General features: G+C 38.3%; 1 protein-coding gene across 5 annotated transcripts in view; it reads left to right on the top strand.

The window, feature by feature from the left end:
* The window catches only part of KATNAL1 (katanin p60 subunit A-like 1), a 57,808-nt gene that overhangs the window by 16,517 nt on the left and 22,775 nt on the right, over positions 1-18,516 (top strand). For all 5 annotated transcript variants that reach the window (XM_010835898.1, XM_010835899.1, XM_010835896.1 and 2 more), the window contains exons 3-4: positions 801-961; positions 14,288-14,456. In XM_010835898.1, the coding sequence (XP_010834200.1) occupies positions 801-961; positions 14,288-14,456 (330 nt within the window). The remainder of the gene's footprint in view (positions 1-800; positions 962-14,287; positions 14,457-18,516) is intronic.

Genomic DNA, 18,516 nt, shown 5'->3' with positions numbered 1-18,516 from the left:
TGTTTTTATGTGTTGTTTGAGATAAAGTTAAGGGAAAGCTTCTTATGCTCTGCTTTATAGTAAAGTGTGCTTTTTGGTTAAAAAATTAGAATTATTGAAATTAGCTTATACATGTGATTTTCAATCTGTTATCTGTTTGCCTTTGAAAATTAGTTTGGGCTCAAAATTTGAAAACATAAGAATTTCCACATAGCGCTCAGTAAAGTTTTTTAAATATGGGAAAAATCTTGCCTTTGAGCTTAAACTTGAGCCAGGTTGAAAGATTTTTAAACAAGGCGAAAGAATTCAGACTTTGATGAAGCAGAACTTAAACTGGAAATGGGTAATTCTTAGTATTATGCCACTCAGGGCTTTTAGATGCCCGTGAGAGGCATTTCATATCTTGTGATAATGGGGATAGGAAATGCTGATGAAAATTTTGGCTGACAAGTTTTGAGGGTGTTATTTACAAATATATTAAAAGAATTTAGCGTAACATTATAGATTTCTGGGAATGGTTACTGGTTAATAACTTAGTTGCTTGTTTTGAATTGTCTTAATGGTCATCACATTCTTTGGTAGAAAGAATTTCTTTATGAAAGATATATAACTACTTGCCTTAAGAAAAGATATATGTCTTTTTCCAAACCAATTCCTGCCCTCCTATCTATATTACTTTAAATAGTTCTTTGGTTTTTTGACTGTGTTTTAATGACTCATTTTGCATACTTTGAATGGCATTAAGAAAACTAACATTCTATAGCAGTTTGTTGTTTGCAATTTACGTAGTTTGTAGCATAAAGGCTATTTTTTTTTTAAAGGTTCGGCAGGAATTATTGGAAGAATATGAACAAGTTAAAAGTATTGTCAGTACTTTGGAAAGTTTTAAAATCGACAGGCCCCCAGATTTCCCTGTGTCCTGTCAAGATGAACCATTTAGAGATCCTGCCGTGTGGCCGCCCCCCGTACCTGCAGAACACAAGTAAGTGGAACTTTATGTTTGTTCTCCTTAGGTACTTCTTGAGTTAATTGATGGTCAGAGTGAAGAGAGTAAACCTTTATTTGAACCAAGTATGAGAAACTCTTTGGGGTGGCATGTAAATTTAGTAGCTGTTTATAATTTTCACACATGTGTGTCTACAGGGTTTGTAGTTGATAAAGAACAGAACTATGTCATTTGTCATATATCTTGCTTTTGAAATATTTTACTACTGTAATCATAACAGTAGAAATCCACTGCTGGTCCTGAAGTTTAGTTTAACTGATAAATTTATCAATTAAGCAAGTTCTTTTTGGATTTCGTAATGTCAACATCAAAGCTTTTTTGCTTTAAAAGACTAACAACTTCAGATGAAATGGTGGACAAATTGGATCCATCTGGTTGGGCCTACAGCCGGTTTCCAGAATCTTAGTGTAGAAGGAACCTTACCTTTCCTTTAAGGTGGAAGGGTGAATCAGTAGTGTGGCAGTAAGGCTCGAAGTTTATCTCCTTGATGCTCAGCCTGTGCACCATCTATATTAAACCTCTCTCTTCTTGTTCTTTGCTACCTTCCTGTCTTTGCACAGTCTGTTCTTCCTCAAGGAACAGCCATAATCCCCATCTAAGCAATTCATATTCGTTCTTCAAGTCTCAGTTAAACTGTTTTTCCTCTTTGCAGCCTTTTCTGGTTTGCCCAGGCACGAAAGTGTGTTCATCCCAGTTATGTTGTATTTCTTTGTCTCTTGACAAGGGTAAGAGTTTTGCAAGGGCAAGGACCGTGGCTTTATTTACTCAACACAAATAACAAATAGCAAACTCCACTGCTCACGCAGCATTTGGCACATGTTAGGCATTCCGCCAACACCGAGTAACTTCATTAATTCTACAAGTAAGGACACTGAGGCCTGGGAGACCTTGACCTGTAAGTTAGGCTAGACCAGGAGCTGAGTTTAGTTCTTTCTGGCTTTCAGTCCCTTTTTTTGTGAAGTCATATTGTGGTCTGAGTGTTGCATCACAGAAAATAAAATTTCCTTTTGATTAGTAGCTGTGATCATGTGTTTAGCTTGTTGATCTCTAAAAATTTTTGAAAAGCATTTAAAAAACCGTGAAAAATAGTTAATTTATTCCTTCAGGATTTTTTCCACTGAGTTAGAGATAATTTTATGATTCCCATTATAAAAACACAAGATGATTCTTTTCTAAGTATTTTATTGTTTTTGATGCCAGTGTGAATGGGATAATTTTATTTCTTTTTCGGATGTTTTGTTGTTAATATATTGAGGCACAACTGATTTTTGTATGTTGATCATATATCCTGCTGAATTCATTGATTAGTTTTCAGTAGTTTTCTGATGAGCCTTTAAGGTTTCCTGTATTTAAGATCTTACCAGTTGCAAATAATGACGATTTTTGCTTATTCTGTTCCAGTTTGGATGCCTGTTATTTCTTTGTCTTGCCTAGTTACTCTAGCTAGAACTTTCAGTATTATGTTGAATAAGAGTGATGAGAGTGAGGGCATCCTTGTCTTGTTCCTGATCTAAGAGGAGAAACTTTCAATTTTTCACTGTTGAGTATATTTAGCTGTTGTCGTACATGGCCTTTATCATGTTGAGGTATGTTCCTTCAATTTGTTGAGGGTTTTTCTCATGAAAGGATGTTGTATTTTGTCGAGTGCTTTTCTTCATCTATTGAGATGATCATATGATTTTTATCTTTTATTTTGTTGATGTGAGAGATCATGCTTATTGATTTGTATGTGTTGAACCTGGCATCCCAAGGATAAATCCTACTTGGTCATGGTGTATAATCCTTCTAATGTGTTGTTGAATTTGCTTTGCTAATATTCTGTTGAGAAATTTTACCTCTGTTCACTGAGGATATTGACTTATAGTTTTCTTTTCTTGTCATGTCCTAATCTAGTTTTGGTTTCAGGGTAATGCTGGCTTCATAAAATGAGTCTGAAGTGTTCCCCCTTCTTCAGTTTTCTGGAAGATTTTAGATGGATTGGCATTAATTATGTTTAAATGTTTGGTAGAATTTTCCAGTGAAGCCTTCTGGCTCTAGGATTAACTTTCAGTGTAGGAAGTACCTGTTCTTAATTGCTAGAGCACCATGATATACTGCAGAAAGCAGTGGCCACAGATAACAGCCCTAATATCTGTGGCTCAAACTGAATAAAAAGTGTGACTGGCATTTTCCCATTGATAAACACTTTCCTGAAAACTTCTTCTTATTAGAGAAACACCAACCCAGTTATTTCTTTTCTTTCACCTCCCTTAACCGCTTTGTAGCACAGATCTGATTTATTTTTATACTTATGTTTTAAGCCTTATTCTTAATGAAAGTGAATGGACCAGAATATGTTTCTCCAAACCTCCTTCCTCCATACTAAATTTTCTCTGTGGATCAGAAATCCTTAATAAAAGCAAATCTAAGACTGTATATTGCCTGGCAAAAAAGATTTCCATTTCCATGTATATCATCAACAGTGATGGAAAATCACTCAACAACACAGCAAGCTTCTACTAGTGAAGGAATGCTATTTAATACCATGAATAATATCATAGAATTAGGAGTTTTAAACTTTAAAATCGTTATATCAGCAAATCCACAGATCCTTTACCAAGTAACATCAGCATAGTGATATCTATGTAAGGCAGAATGAAGTAAACTTCATTGTAGCACAGAATGTGGGCAGTGCTGATAGAATTAGGGCTAAAAGTTATGGGAGATTGAATTTGTATAAATTTTTTTCCTTTTACAATTTCATTTCCTCTACAGATTACATAAAACAAATGTAGTAAAATACCACCTAGAGCTAGTGAAAGTGAATATAGCCCTTAGATTTTCTTGGTGTGGTGGGAAGACACTTGAGTCCATGAGATCTGAGTTTAAATTCTACTTCTGACACTTCCTTGGTTTGTGACCTTGTACAAGTTATTTAACCTCTAAACATTTAGCTTCACTCTCTGTAAAATGGGGTGTTTACCTCATGAAATTAAATTTTAATGTTTAAGACAGTAACTGGCATGTAATAATTAAAATGAATCATCAACTCTGAAATAAAGTGCTACAGTGTTCTTTCATGTAAATACTAAGAGCTAACAGAATTTTTAAAATGATACTGCCTCATTCATAAAATCCCTCAGGGAATTTTATTTCCTTCTAGTACATTTTACATAAATCCTTAGTTTTCTGAAACATTTTGAATAACTCTGGCAGAGAGGATGTGGTTTTTTTAGATGTCCAAGCCTCATGAAGTGGGTAATCATTTTCAGGAAAAGGATGAGATAACGAGTTATCGGTCACTTTGTGCTTTGCAAGCATTCTCTTATTTAAACCTCCAGTAATCCTATGAAATAGCTACTTGTATTGTGTACCCATATTACTGTTGCTGATTTATTGTTATGAACTCCATCTAGAGCTAAGTAATTGAAGCTTATAGAGTTTATTTTCCCAAAGTCGTCTGAACAAGAAAGTGGCAGAGCCAGGATTTGAACCCAGATCTCTTCAACTCTTCAACAAGTTGAAGTCTTAGCTCTTCCATGTTACTTTCCTACACATACTTGGTGATATTTGTGGGTATATTTTGACAAGTGTCTATATATCCTAATACATAATATATAATTCTGTTAAGCACTTGATTAAATTCTTACTAGAGGGGGTAGGAGAGAAGGAAAATGAAGAATACTTAATGAAGTACTTAAAGATGCTTAAAGAAACTGAAGATGCTTAGTGAAATAAATAATGTAATTTAAAAATTTTCTCTCTGGTAATACCACACTGAAATTGCAGTGTGGGCCAGTCGGAAAATATAATTTACCTTGTTCTGTACAAAGTGTTTCCAGGATGCATCTGATGTTTGCCGTTAGCCACTAATTCGGAAGCCCTGCTTGTGGGTCTGTCCTTTTCACACAGAGCTGCTTCTGTTACACTGGTGGTCTCTGGTGGTAGTTTGCCGTAACGTTCCAGGTTATACCTTATATGTTGTGTGTCCTCTGAGTTTAATCATGGTCCTATATTAGATCACTAGCAGCTGCTTGGATAAATCAAAGCAGCCTTTTAAAATGAATTAGATTTAATGCCTTTGAATATGGGGGAAACTGAGCTACAAAAGTAGAATTATAATGGGAAGTACTGGCAATATTAGAATTAAACTCCAAAGAGATGGAGCTTCCAGATTATTCTTAGTGTCCCAAGTTAAAAGATATCTTGTGTTAATTATATTATTTTATAATATTTGCCATGTAAGTTTATCAAGCATAGTTTCTTTAATGAGGCCATTTAGAAATGATCTTTCCCAGTGAGACCTAAGGCCATGAAATTAAGATTTTCTGTATAGGAGCAGTATGTGACATAGATTATATTCAACGAAGTATTTTTTATTCAGCTTCAAAAATAATTGTGTTAGGTCTTTTAAAGTGACATCTTTTGGGAGAGATGGCAGTAGCAGTAGGATACCCAGCCTGAAAAGCATCATCTGGCTTCTTCCATTCAGGTTTAAAAAGATAACTCTAACAGGCCCTCTAATGCTGTTTCACCTGGAACCAAGGGAAATGGCATAGTGTATTTCTGCATACAGATAGGTGGGAAGACTGATTTTTATCAACTTTGTGCTCTTCTGTAGAATTTCAGCCAAGAGGAAATTCTTGTTGACTCGGTATTAAAATCGTTGCTCTGTGTTTTCTGTGGATACCCTAATAGATGAAGTAACTGCTCGCATATTAAAATCCCAGTTTGCACTGGAAAAAGCTCAGTCATGGCCAAGGTCGGGTACTGATACAGAGTACCCTGCCTTCTCATCTTTACGGTGTCTCACCAAGGCTCTGGGAAACTTTCCTGGGGTTGGGAGGTGGGAGAGCAAGTTTCTGTATCAGTGCCACCACTAAATGGAGTGGTCCTCCAAGTTAATTTCACTTCTACCGGCCTCAGTTTTCACCTCTTTAAAATGTATATCATGATGAGATTGTTTTGTAAAATTGCTTTGAAGTCTTAGGAAGAAAAAAACACTACTATTGATATATCCAACCCCTATGTTAGGGGCTTCTCTAGCGTCTCAGATGGCAAAGAATCTGCCTGCAGTGTAGGCCAGGTCCACATCCCTGAAGTGGAGCTAATATGAGAAATAATCCAGACGTTGTGCACAGCCTCGCCTATGGTGCTGGCCCCGTTGTATGCCAGGTGCTCTGCTGGGTGTCAGTCCTTCTGTAGGGGTGTGGCAGGGTGCAGCCTTCCTGAGCTTGCAGTCTTGTGAAGTGGTGTGAGAGCCGTTGGTGAGCTAGGATTGGCTGGATATGGTGATTAATGAGCTTTAGAGAATGAGAGAAAAATTACGTAATTAAACATCTAGACAAAGCTGTTGAATAGGAATTGAAAGTGAGAGCCAGAGTTTAAGAGTAATTGGGATTAGTAGTTAGTTACTTGGGAGTCATCAGCAAGTAAGGCATTTTAAGAAAGAAATTTTAAGGTCATTCTTCATATGGTAGAATAGGTTATTGCCTAATATGATGGGCAGGTTGAGATTATACTCACTTCTAAACATTCTGGAGTCTTAGTCTCTTCCAGAATTCTGTTTCTGGAGTATGGAGTATACACAGACTATGGTAGAATGTAGCTAGCAGTGCTGATTAACTACGATAATTGACATTTATTGAGTTTTTAACTGTGAACCAGATACTGTGCTGATAAACTCTCTACATGGTTTGTTTCTTAATCTTCAACAGCCACCCTCTAAAATAGGTACTATTAATTTCATCCCTTTTTTTTTTTTAGAAGAAATTGAAGTTTGAAGATTCTAAGCAACTTTATCAAATGCTGCATGTAGGTTAAGTAAGATAAGGATTGAGAATTGGATTGGATTTAGCAGCGTGGAGCTCATTGGTGACCCTGATGAGTGATTTTGGTGGAATGGCGGGTGGGTTCAGAGAATGGGAAGAGAGGAATTGGAATCAATGAGTACTTGCAGTTCTTTCAACAAGTGGTGTTGAGCACAGAAATTGAGTAGTAGTTGGAGAAGACGTGGAATCAGAATTTGTTGTTTGGAGATGTTTGTGTGCTGATGTGAGTGCTGCAACAGGAAGGGGCGAGTGATGGTGCAGGGGAGAAAGGGGACCATGCTGGAGCAGCGCCCCCGTGTAGGCCAGAGGAGACGGGGTCCCGTGTGCGGGTGGAGGGGGTGTGGGACAGCTGATCAGAGTGGCTGCAGGGAAGACAGTCAGTTACGAAGAGAAGCAGCAAGATTGTCCCAGAGTGAGTGCAGGGGTGCAGGTGTTTTCCAGGGTCTAAATTCTCAGCTGAAGGGTCCCAAGAGTGGGACTTCCCTCCAATTGGCTACTTTATTTCTTTTATGTAAGTTTTCTAGGGAGCATTTGTCTTATTTTGTAGGACTCAGTAGTCACTCATTTGAAACTTTTATTTTGGTATTTGAGGTGTTTATTACAATTAGTGCCTAAAAACCTGGTATTTCTATCTTTTTTTTTTATGTTACAGAAAAGACAACTGAAAGATAGAAATTTTAATTCATTAGAGATATACTAAGGAATGGGAACAAGATAGTGGTAAGTCAGACTGAAATAACGTGTTCATTTTGTTTCTTCTTTCTTGAAAGAAGTATTTACCCTGCTGCGCTCTAATTACCTCTGTCTTCTTCCCTCTCGGTTCCTTTGGCAGCTGCTATGATGCATACACTGCCTCTGTTGCCTTTCACTGCTTCTTGTTCCTTACGAAGTAGGGATCTGGATCTCTGTTCATTGCAGTATTGGGAGTGAATTCTTAAAAGACAGCTCCCTAATTTAAAATGGAATGCCAAGTTCTCAAGAGTTACTGTGTTTAACTGTTGTTAACAGCTGATTGTGTTTACCAACTCTCTTCTCTGGAATGCTACTCTTCTGTTGGCTTCTCTAACACTGCCCTCTTCCCTTTTCCTTCTTGTCTGCCCCCCCACCCCGCCCCGCCGCCCCAGGGACTGTGGCCTTTTCTCCTTTTACGTCCTCCTCTTGTCGGACCTTGGTGCTGTCCTGTGCCCTTCCTGTGTTCCCTTCAGCTCCAGCCTGTTCTCACCCTGCTTGATGTTAGTGATGGTGGGGTTTTTGCCTTCTGGCTTGCATGAGCAGTCTAACTGTTGTTTGTATTGATAGATACCTTCTGTTTTCTCTCTCATTGTTTTTATGATTTTATTTTTTTGTCTTGGTGTTAAGTAGTCTCACTACAGATTATCTAAGTGTAGATTTATTTTTATTTAACACTACTTAAGACTTATGCTTCTTTTGTTTCAAATTCTTTTTTATGCTTTTAGCCATTTTATAGTTCATAACTAATAGTTCTGTTGTTAGAAGTTATTTTGCGCCTTATCTTTTTTGTTATTTCTGATGGCTCTTATTTGTGGTCAAGTTGAGAGCGTCCCTTCGAGATCTGAGCCCTTCTGAGGAGTGGCGTATTTAGGGGAATGTCGCTTCGTGGAGGGTCTGTGTTGGCCCCAGCCAGCTGCCTTAGGGATGTCACCTGCCTGGACCACTTTTAGGTAAATTTCTTGGCTTAAGTGAGTGTGAAACTAAATCCCAAATCACACGTGCGCAGACCCCTGGTTACTATTTCTAGGGGAGACTTATGCGTACTCTGCACATAGAGAGCATAAGCTGGGATAGACAGATGTACTTATTTCTTCCATGTGCATGTTTAAATGTGCTCTTTGAGAGTCCTGGCTTCACGCGCTAGTCTTTGGTCACCTTTGGCAGTGTAGGCCTCAGGCCTGTCTCAGGCCTCACTACGTGCTCCTTAAAGTCTCAAGCCCTGAGGTGGCAGAGACCTGGAACCTTCAAGAACCACAATGCCATCAGCTATATTTTATGTATCTTTTGGCTGTTTTATATTTCTCTTTATCTTCTGGTAAGATCACCTATGTATAAAGAGGATATTTGTTACATTTTATTCAGAATTCCTATCTTTTTGTTTTTTAATGTTATAGGAAAAAGACAACTAAAAATTCAAGTCATTAGAAATAAACTGTATCTATATACTTAGCTTAAGTTCTTGAGGGCCTTACCCTCTAGTTTACTGTTTTTGAGGACTCTTATTTATAGTTTAGTTGGGAACTCTTCTTCAGCAAGGCTTTAGTTGTAGGATTTATATGTGGATAGAAAAGGGATGTCCAATACAATACATAAAATACGTATATATTTTAGCTAAACTATAAGCTTCTTGAGTGCAGTGATTATTCATATTTTTTTGCATTCCCATATTTTGCAAATCAGTAGAATAATTTCAGAACTTGACTATAAGACAAAGAACTGTGAGATGTTTAAAATTAAACTGGTAATATTTTAATGTAATCTATAAAAGTTGTATAGATTTCTATGGTCTGTTTCTATACACTGTTTTTATATTCTGAAACAGTGCTGTTGTCATCTAGTTTTAAGGTCTTTAGAGTTAGGCAGAAGAAAGGTATTTTAAGTATTTTAAGTTCAAAGTTCTTTAGAGTTAAATAGAAAAGGCAAGGGCCAATCTTCAGACCCAAAGAAGAGCAAAGTAAAATTAATAAATTATCACCCTGCCTGGGAGTGGTGGCATCCTACCATTAGACTAAATAATCAGTGATGTTATCGTCCCCTTTCCCACACTGTCTTAGAAATGATAGAATGACTGGCTTAGCAACTCTTTGAATGAAGCTTAGTGCGTCCCATCAGAGTCTCTGACAAGAATTTAGTCACTGTCCTTGCTGAAATTCCTTGTTGTGGGTGACATCAAACTGCTAAGAGGGCAGCCCCTATGATAGTTAAATGGGATTGTATAATATTTGGTGTGAGAAATGTGTCTGCAGCCCCAGATCTCATACCTTTTAAGTTTCTGGCTAAATGTCATCTTGGTTAACTCGGACAATAATTATCTTCTATATTGGGTAAGCATCTTTCAATTCCAGTGCCATTAGAATGAAGAACAAAAGTGTCTTAAGAGAATCAAAATTGTAATAGCATTTTTTTTTGTTAAGAGATATGTACATATTTATTATTTTTATGTACTTGTAATTTAAGAAAATATGGCTATTGAGAGTGATAAGCATGCAATTCCAATCAGGTGTATTATGGAATAATTTAGATCTGTGATTTTTACATAAAAATTTGTGTTAAGTACTTTGGGGGAACATTTAGGAGAATTTGAGGCTTACCTTGTTTGTAAGTTTAAGTTACTAAGTTTATGAAAATATGTATATATAAGCTATGCTTTGTTAAGAAACATAAGTGAAGAACTAAGAAGATTGTGAAATATATTACATTTATAATTGTAGGTTAAAATATTTAGTGGCATTTAATTAGCCAGGTTTTAAATGGCATTATTCAGAAGCCTCTTAAAAGTGACTTCTAAAATCTGCTGCTTTTATGCATAGAAAAAGATTTGTAAACAAATCCACAAATTTTAAGGACTAACTGAATTTTTTACATTTTTAACTTTAATAAGGTGAATATTTTAAAAAAATCAAAGTAGACCTCTGAAGAGATTTTCCTCACAAAAAACAGCGCTGAGGACACAGAACTACTCATATCAGCATGGCTGGCAGCTCTCCTTGGGTTTGGATGGGATGGATTTGCTCGTTAGACAATGAGGAAAAATTTAACCCAATATTCAAAAGCCTTTTATATTATGTAGTGTAGTGTCTTGCATTCATCAAAAGTTCAGGTATTTGTTTTTATCTCCAAACAGTATCTTGCTTTTCTTGGAATCCTATTGTCTGTGTTCTTTTAGCTTACTTTTTCACCCAGCATTATGGTCCTGAGATTAATCTATTGTTATTGCACATGGCTATGATTTATGTTCACGTGTATATAGTATCCCATTCATTATGTATATAATGATTCATGCATCTGTTCTGATTCTGGACCTTTGGGTTATCTCATGGTGTTTACCGATCAGCAGTGCCACCACTCCCAGACAGGAACATTTACGTACAACATTGGTGATTAATTTTGCTTAGAAAGGAAGAATTGACTTTTGAAGGAGATCAGGGTTGTTTGCACATGATAGACTAAGGCACCCTTCTTCCCATTCCTACAAGGAGATATCCTCCCATGGGAGAGCTCAGCTCCACGTAGACAAGCTGCTTATTTCTCTGCAGATTGCCAGTGCTTCTCTGATTTGAAATGCTGTAAGCTAGGAGGGTGTCAGCCTGGGTTTGACGGTTGGGGCAGAGGTTGATGATGCTGTGGCAGGTGGGGATTGAGTCGCTCAGTCATGTCTGTCTGACTGTGACCTCACGAACTATAGCCTACCAGGCTCCTCTGTCCTTTGGATTCTCCAGGCAAGAATACTGGAATGGGTTGCCATTTCCTCCTCCAGGGGATCTTCCCAACCCAGGGATCAAACCCGTGTCTCCTGCATCTTCTGCATTGGCAAGTGGGTTCATTACCACTGAGCCACCAGGGAAGCGCTGATGATGCAGTGCAGCCCTACTAGTAATAAAGTCTTTTTTAAAAAAGAGACCAGTAAAGCCAGCCTTGAGACTTACTGTTTACAGCCTGGAAGCTGTCACTGAGTCCTTAAATTGAAGCATGACATTGTGCAGTGATGCGCTAATGGAGGAATAAGTATAGACAGAATCAAGGATGTCCTTTGGGAAGCTGACAGAGTCTGTTGCAAATGTAATATCAAACTGCAGTGAGACGGAACTGAAGACCTGCAGAGCATAGGCAGGCTTTCTGTGCCACTCTGGACTGGCCAACAGTGGTACGTCTGGCCTCTTTGAGCAGTTTCATGCAGGCTGGGGATGAGCTCGTCAGACTATTGAGCGGCAGGACAAGGTCGGCAGTAGCACTCTTGGAGTGCCGCCTGTGTATGAGCTTTGAAATAATTCCTCTCGCAGCACAGCTTTACTGACCTGGATGTGTGTGCAAAATGGACTACAGCAGGACTCCTCCAAGACTGCTAAATAGCCAGCTGAGGTGGGAAGGCACAAGCTGAGGAGGCAGAAGAGCTGTTTGAGGATTCACTGCAGTTCTCCCCTCCTCACGGAGGCCTAGCAGGGCCAGCCCAGCAGTCGCGCGGCAGCCCGTTGCGCAGCTGTAAAGGACGGGCTTGCTGTTTGCCAGCGAAAGCCTCAGGCCGGCTGTGCCTCGGAAGAGCAGGACCACAAACAATGACAGACTACTTAAATAGCAGGCGCAGCTGCTGACAGAAGGCAAGCACATGTCAAGTGTGTTCTGCATAAGGAGGTTGTTGGTTGCATTTGATTGCCTTTGGCCATGAATCCGATTCAGGAAAGACATTTATATATATGCAGATATGCACTTACTGTTACGTATATATGTATATATTTACTGTTATATATATATTTATTGTTTTATATTTATATATGTAGAATAATAAGGTTCTGCTCACCTATTTGATACCTCTTCATCAAAAAGGAAGTACAGTCAAAAAACAATGGTTGCAATGAAATACTAGGAACAGAGCAGTGTAACGTTTTTCTTTTTTTTTTTATTCTTTGCCAGTCTCATCACATTTTTTTGTATCTTACTGGCAGTCAGAATACTAATAATGTGCTAGAACTAAAAACATAATAATGCCTTTAAATTTGAAAATATCGTATAACCATTTCAACATACATGATTTTTGAGTTCCTTTCCTGTGGATTTTTTTCCCCACAAGATTGCTCTTTCATCGTTGTCTCCTCTGAGGGCCTAGCACAGTAGAGGCTATCTGCCTCCTAACGGGTGTCTGGGTGTTCAGTACATAATTGTTTAATTGGACTGAATTCCAAGGACTCCAACGTCAGTGTGTGGTAACCTAGTAGGTAGGTTACCACATTTTCCACCAGGCTCTCTCATCTGTAACAGTTTCATGTGGTGGTCTGACTCCAGTGGTCTGAAGATGCTACAGTATGTTACCCATTTTTCACCTTGAGTTTGCAGCCTTCCTGGCTTGTCATCCATTTTCCTGGGTTTATTGAGTTGTACGCATGTGAGCCTTCCCTGATACAGAGAGAGAAACTTCCATGATGAGTTAGATGAATTGAAAGCAAGAAGCTGGAAAAGAGATAATGATAGATTCGGTATGTGGGTGGAAAAAGGGATATACATATGGGATGTGAAGGGCTACAAATACAGGTGGAACTGTAGAGACAGGAAAGGTAGAAAACAGGCAAAGACAGCTCAGGGAATTATACACAAGGTGACAGCATCTCAGCCAGCACCCAAAGAGGGGCAAGTAAGTACTGTGCTGAGGAGCCCTCCGACTTTACTATTTGAAGAAGACACATTTCACATTATATGAGACAAAGTGTGCTACTTGGTCAGCATAGTTATATTTATATGTTTATCAAAATTCTTTTTAAAAATTGCCGTGTAATTGACACAGTACGTTAGTTTCAAGTGTACAGTGTCATGATTCAATATCTGTGTGTATTGTGAAATGGTCACCACCATAAATAGAATTAACATCTTTTGCCACATGTAGTTATCAGAATTCTTGATTCATGTTTGGGGGCCTGTATAATTTGAATGATTCTTGATTTTTGACACCTTCAAAGCATGAATTTTAGATGCACCTAAATTAAGATTTCATTGCTGCTGCTAAGTCGCTTTAGTCGTGTCCGACTCTGTGCGACCCCATAGACTGCAGCCCACCAGGCTCCCCCGTCCCTGGGATTCTCCAGGCAAGAACACTGGAGTGGATTGCCATTTCCTTCTCCAATGCATGAAAGTGAAAAGTGAAAGTGAAGTCGCTCAGTCGTGTCCGACTCCTAGCGACCCCATGGACTGCAGCCTACAAGGCTCCTCCATCCATGGGATTTTTCCAGGCAAGAGTACTGGAGTGGGGTGCCATTGCCTTCTCCGAAGATTTCATTAAGCCTTGCTATTTGTAATTTGATGAATAAAATGCTGGTTTTTCCAATACTGAAGCAGAGAGAATAATTTTGGTTGTAAAGGATAAACTGGTAAGCTATACAGATAGACATATTTTCAATTCTTGTCTTTTCAGCTTTTAATACTTTTTTTTAAAGTTACTTATTTGGTTTAGGACAGCAATGAATAAGGAACTGATACTCTATTACACTATTAAGATTATTAGATGGGAGTAGTGTGTATTGCCCTCTATTGGTGATTGTTACTTTGACAAAGTAATTGCTGTTATATGTATCATTTATATGTATTTGATATTTGTATCAACCAGGATTTTTTACAGAAAAGTACTTTCAAAAACTGACCTAATAGTTGTGACCGTGAATTGGCAAAAGGGGAAAAACTGACTTTGTGGGCTAATTGATTTAATAGTTTTATTAACTGAGGTAGTATTGAAGTACTTTTGCCTTTGATTAATTTTAACTTTATTTTTTTTGGTTAGAGCTCCACCTCAGATAAGGCGTCCCAATCGAGAAGTAAGACCTCTGAGGAAAGAGATGCCAGGAGGCGGCGCCCGGGGACCTGTAGGCCGAGCACATCCCATATCTAAGAGCGAGAAGCCCTCCACCAGCAGGGACAAGGACTGCAGAGCCAGAGGGAGAGATGACAAGGCAAGCCTCCCTCTTCCTGACTCATTCACTTTAAGCCCATGACCTTTGGTGCATATTGTAATTTTTGTAGGCTTTTCAGAGGACTCTGGTTTTAACATGGAAGAGATATAAAAAAGAACTCTGAATCAAAAACTTATGCAGTCTTTGCATTTTGAAGGCCATTCTGCAATGCCAGTAAACTCAGAGATGTATTAAATAAACACACACACAAATTTGTCTGTACAGATCTTAAGTAAAATGGAACTTTTGTAGAAATATTCAAAATAAAGTTTTAAAACTTAAAAAAATATTTTAGCTAGTATTCTGAAGTAAAATGAACAATAAATGAAACATAACTGTAGGGGAAAGATTTATAAGGAAATAGATGTGTATATAGTCTTCACAGAATAAGACAGTGGATACAGTTTATTACTGATACAGAGTTTTAAAACTTAGATTTATCTGTAAATTTTTGAGTAGATTTTTTTTTCTTTCATGAGAAAATTTCCTTCAGTATATACGTTTATCTGGGAAATTGATTGGTGAATAAACATAATACTGGGTAGAGATTCTGTGCTGTGCTTCAGTTCAGTCTCTCAGTCATGTCCAACTCTGTGACCTCATGGACTGCAGCACACCAGGTTTCCCCTGTCCATCACCAACTCCTGGAGCTTGCTCAAACTCATGGCCATCAAGCTCGTGATGCCATCCAACCATCTCATCCTCTGTCATCCCGTTCACCTCCTGCCTTCAATCTTTCTCAGCATCAGGGTCTTTTCCAGTGAGTCAGTTCTTCACATCAGGTGGCCAAATTATTGGAGCTTCAGCTTCAGCATCAGTCCTTCCAATGAATATTCAGGACTGATTTCCTTTAGGATTGACTGGTTTGATATCCTTGCAGTCTAAGGGACTTTCAAGAGTCTTCTCCAACACCACAGTTCAAAAACATCAATTCTTTGGTGCTCAGCTTTCTTTACGTTCCAACTATCACATCCATACATGACTGTTGGAAAAACCATAGCTTTGACTAGACCGACCTTTGTTGGTAAAAGTAATGTCTCTGCTTCTTAATATGCTGCCTAGGTTTGTCATAGCTTTTCTTCCAAGGAGCAAACGTCTTTTAATTTCACGGCTGCAGTCACCATCTGCAGTAATTTTGGAGCCCAAGAAAATAAAGTTCATCAGTGTTTCCATTGTTTCCCCATCTATTTGCCATGAAGTGATGGGACTGAAGGCCATGATCTTAGTTTTTTGAATGTTGAGTTTTAAGCCAGCTTTGTACTCCCCTCTTTCACTTTTATCAAGAGGCTCTTTAATTGCTGTTTGCTTTCTGCTATAAGGGTGGTGTCAACTGCATATCTGAGATTATTGATATTTCTCCTGGCAAGCTTGTGCATCCAGCCTGGCATTTTGCATGATGTACTCTGCATATAAGTTAAATAAGCAGGATGATAATATATAGCCTTGACATATTCCTTTCCCAATTTGGAACCAGTCCGTTGTTCCATGTCCAGTCTCATAGATGTCTCATGAGGCAGATAATATGGTCTGATATTCCTGTCTCTTTAAGAATTTTCCACAGTTTGTCATGGTCCACACAGACAAAGGCTTTAGCATAGCCAATAAAGCAGAAGTAGATGTTTTTCTGGAACTCTTTTGCTTTTTCTGTGATCCAGTGGATGTTGGCAATTTGATCTCTGGTTCCTCTGCCTTTTCTAAAACCAGCTTGAACATCTGGAAGTTCATAGTTCGTGTACTGTTGAAGCCTGGCTTGGAGAATTTTCATTACTTTGCTAGTGTGTGATGAGTACAGTTGTGTGGTAGTTTGAACATTCTTCAGCATTGCCTTTCTTTGGGATTGGAATGAAAACTGACCTTTTCCAGTCCTGTGGCCAGTGCTGCGTTTTCCAAATTTGCTGGCGTGTTGAGTGCAGCACTTTCACAGCATCATCTTTTAGGATTTGAAATAGCTGCACAGGAATTCCATCACCTCCACTAGCTTTGTTCAAAGTGATGCTTCCTAAGGCCCCCTTGACTTCACACTCCAGAATGTCTGACTCTAGGTGAGTGATCACACCATCGTGGTTGTCTGGTAATTGATTTAAGTAATTGATTGGATTACTTAATAGCAAATGGCCATTTTTTGAATATTTTCTTTCTCACGCTTAAGTCTAGGAATGTCTGATATGGAGAGAGATAAACTGGGTTGAAGTATTCTTTTGAGAAATGTGGATCAGTAGTTATACAAATGAACAATGACCTAAAAAAAAACTCTTTATTGAAGAAAAGTATGTAGATTATAAGGGTAATATTTGATGAATGATGATCATCTAACTAGTAGTGTACTGATAAATGTCTAATAACTAGTTTTTTTGAAAAAAAAAGTTGTATGTATATAAGTATGCATGCATATTCACACAGATTTATTATAAATCTCATAATAAAGGATGTACAACATATAACTTACAAATAATAAAATATGTAAGACTCTTTATTGTAAACTTTTATAGGGCCCATGGACCCTCATGAAATGCCTTTGCTGCTTTTTGCTTAACTCTTGCACCTGTAGGTACCTGTGGTTGCAGTTGACAGATGATTAGGAATGTAGTTCTGACAAGACTTGGTTGATATTTTATTAGTCAGTTGAAAATGGAACAACAGAAACATATGTCAGAACTTCACTCCTCCATCAATCACTTGAACAACTTTGATGAATCATATCATGGTTTTCAAATACAACTTATTTCCTTAATTTTTTGTGTTTACATGGTATGCTATGCTAAGTCACTTCAGTCGTGTCCGACTCTGTGTGACCCCATAGACGGTAGCCTACCAGGCTCCCCCATCCCTGGGATTCTCCAGGCAAGAATACTGGAGTGGGTTGCCATTTCCTTCTCCAGTGCATGAAAGTGAAAAGTGAAAGTGAAGTCGCCTAGTCGTGTCCGACTCTTAGCAACCCCATGGACTGCAGCCTACCAGGCTCCTCCGTCCATGGGATTTTCCAGGCAAGAGTACTGGAGTGGGGTGCCATTGCTTTCTCCGATTTACATGGTAAGAACTATAGAAATGACACACTCTTTAGTTTAATATTTCCCCATTAGTTTAAGTCTAGACAGTTAACAGAACAAGAAATCAAGTCCCCATTTTGTAATGCTTGCTGGTTTCTCTGGTATAAACACTTCCACTATGACTGGATCTAGGCTACCAACACGAGATCACTGAACTCAGAGTTGACATGAGTAGCAGCCTACCATTCTGCAGTGTAGACGCAGTACAAGTACGTAGTGATAGTTTAGTAGTTGGCAGTGAGGAGTTTTGAGTAATTACTTATTCTATTTTTAGTATAATTTATTCTAAGTTTGTATGATTTTTACTAATGGCTGTTTTTCACAGTTGGCTTGAAAAATTCCTGAAAATTTAGTAACTGGCTCTTACAAACCAGTAAGAGTCAGCTTGGACTGATTGCATGCAACCTCTGTAACTACCATGTAATCCGTTTAACTATTGCTCAGGGGTCAAAAATAGAGCATTGAGCTCCTCAGAAGCCATACTCATGATCCCTTCTGATCTCTGCCACTTACTGCTTTCCCAAAGAGAACCACTCTTCTGGTTGCAGTTAATCTAGCAGGTTAACTGAAACCACAGCTATTCACTCATATTTGATATTTCCTATTTTAATTGATCTGTTTGTTAAGAAGGATAGTTGTCACCCATTTTGTTGATCTCCCAGTATCACCAAATAAATTATTAATTTTAGTTTCCTAGTTTTTCTTTTTAGTCACCTCACCATTTTGAGTTGAAAAAGATCTAGAATCTTCTTTGGAGTACTTACTTTGTATTCAGGTCTCATCTGTACTATTGAGAAACTTTGGGTGGGAAGGCAAGTGGTTTGACTGACTTTCTACCCACGTATCTTCTTCTGTGAATTGAGAGCCTTGACTTTGCTGCTACAGGCTTTTATTTCCCTGCTTTTCCTTCTTTCTCCAGCCCACCATTTTTCCCATATAGCAACTACAAGGGTCATTTTAACATGTAAATCAGATTCTGTCATTGCCCTTCTTAGCAAGTTTCAAAAATTTCC

Source organism: Bison bison, unplaced genomic scaffold, assembly GCF_000754665.1.
Source record: "Bison bison bison isolate TAMUID 2011002044 unplaced genomic scaffold, Bison_UMD1.0 scf7180017864056, whole genome shotgun sequence".
NCBI lineage: Eukaryota > Metazoa > Chordata > Mammalia > Artiodactyla > Bovidae > Bison > Bison bison.
This window is presented reverse-complemented; position numbering and strand designations above follow the sequence as displayed.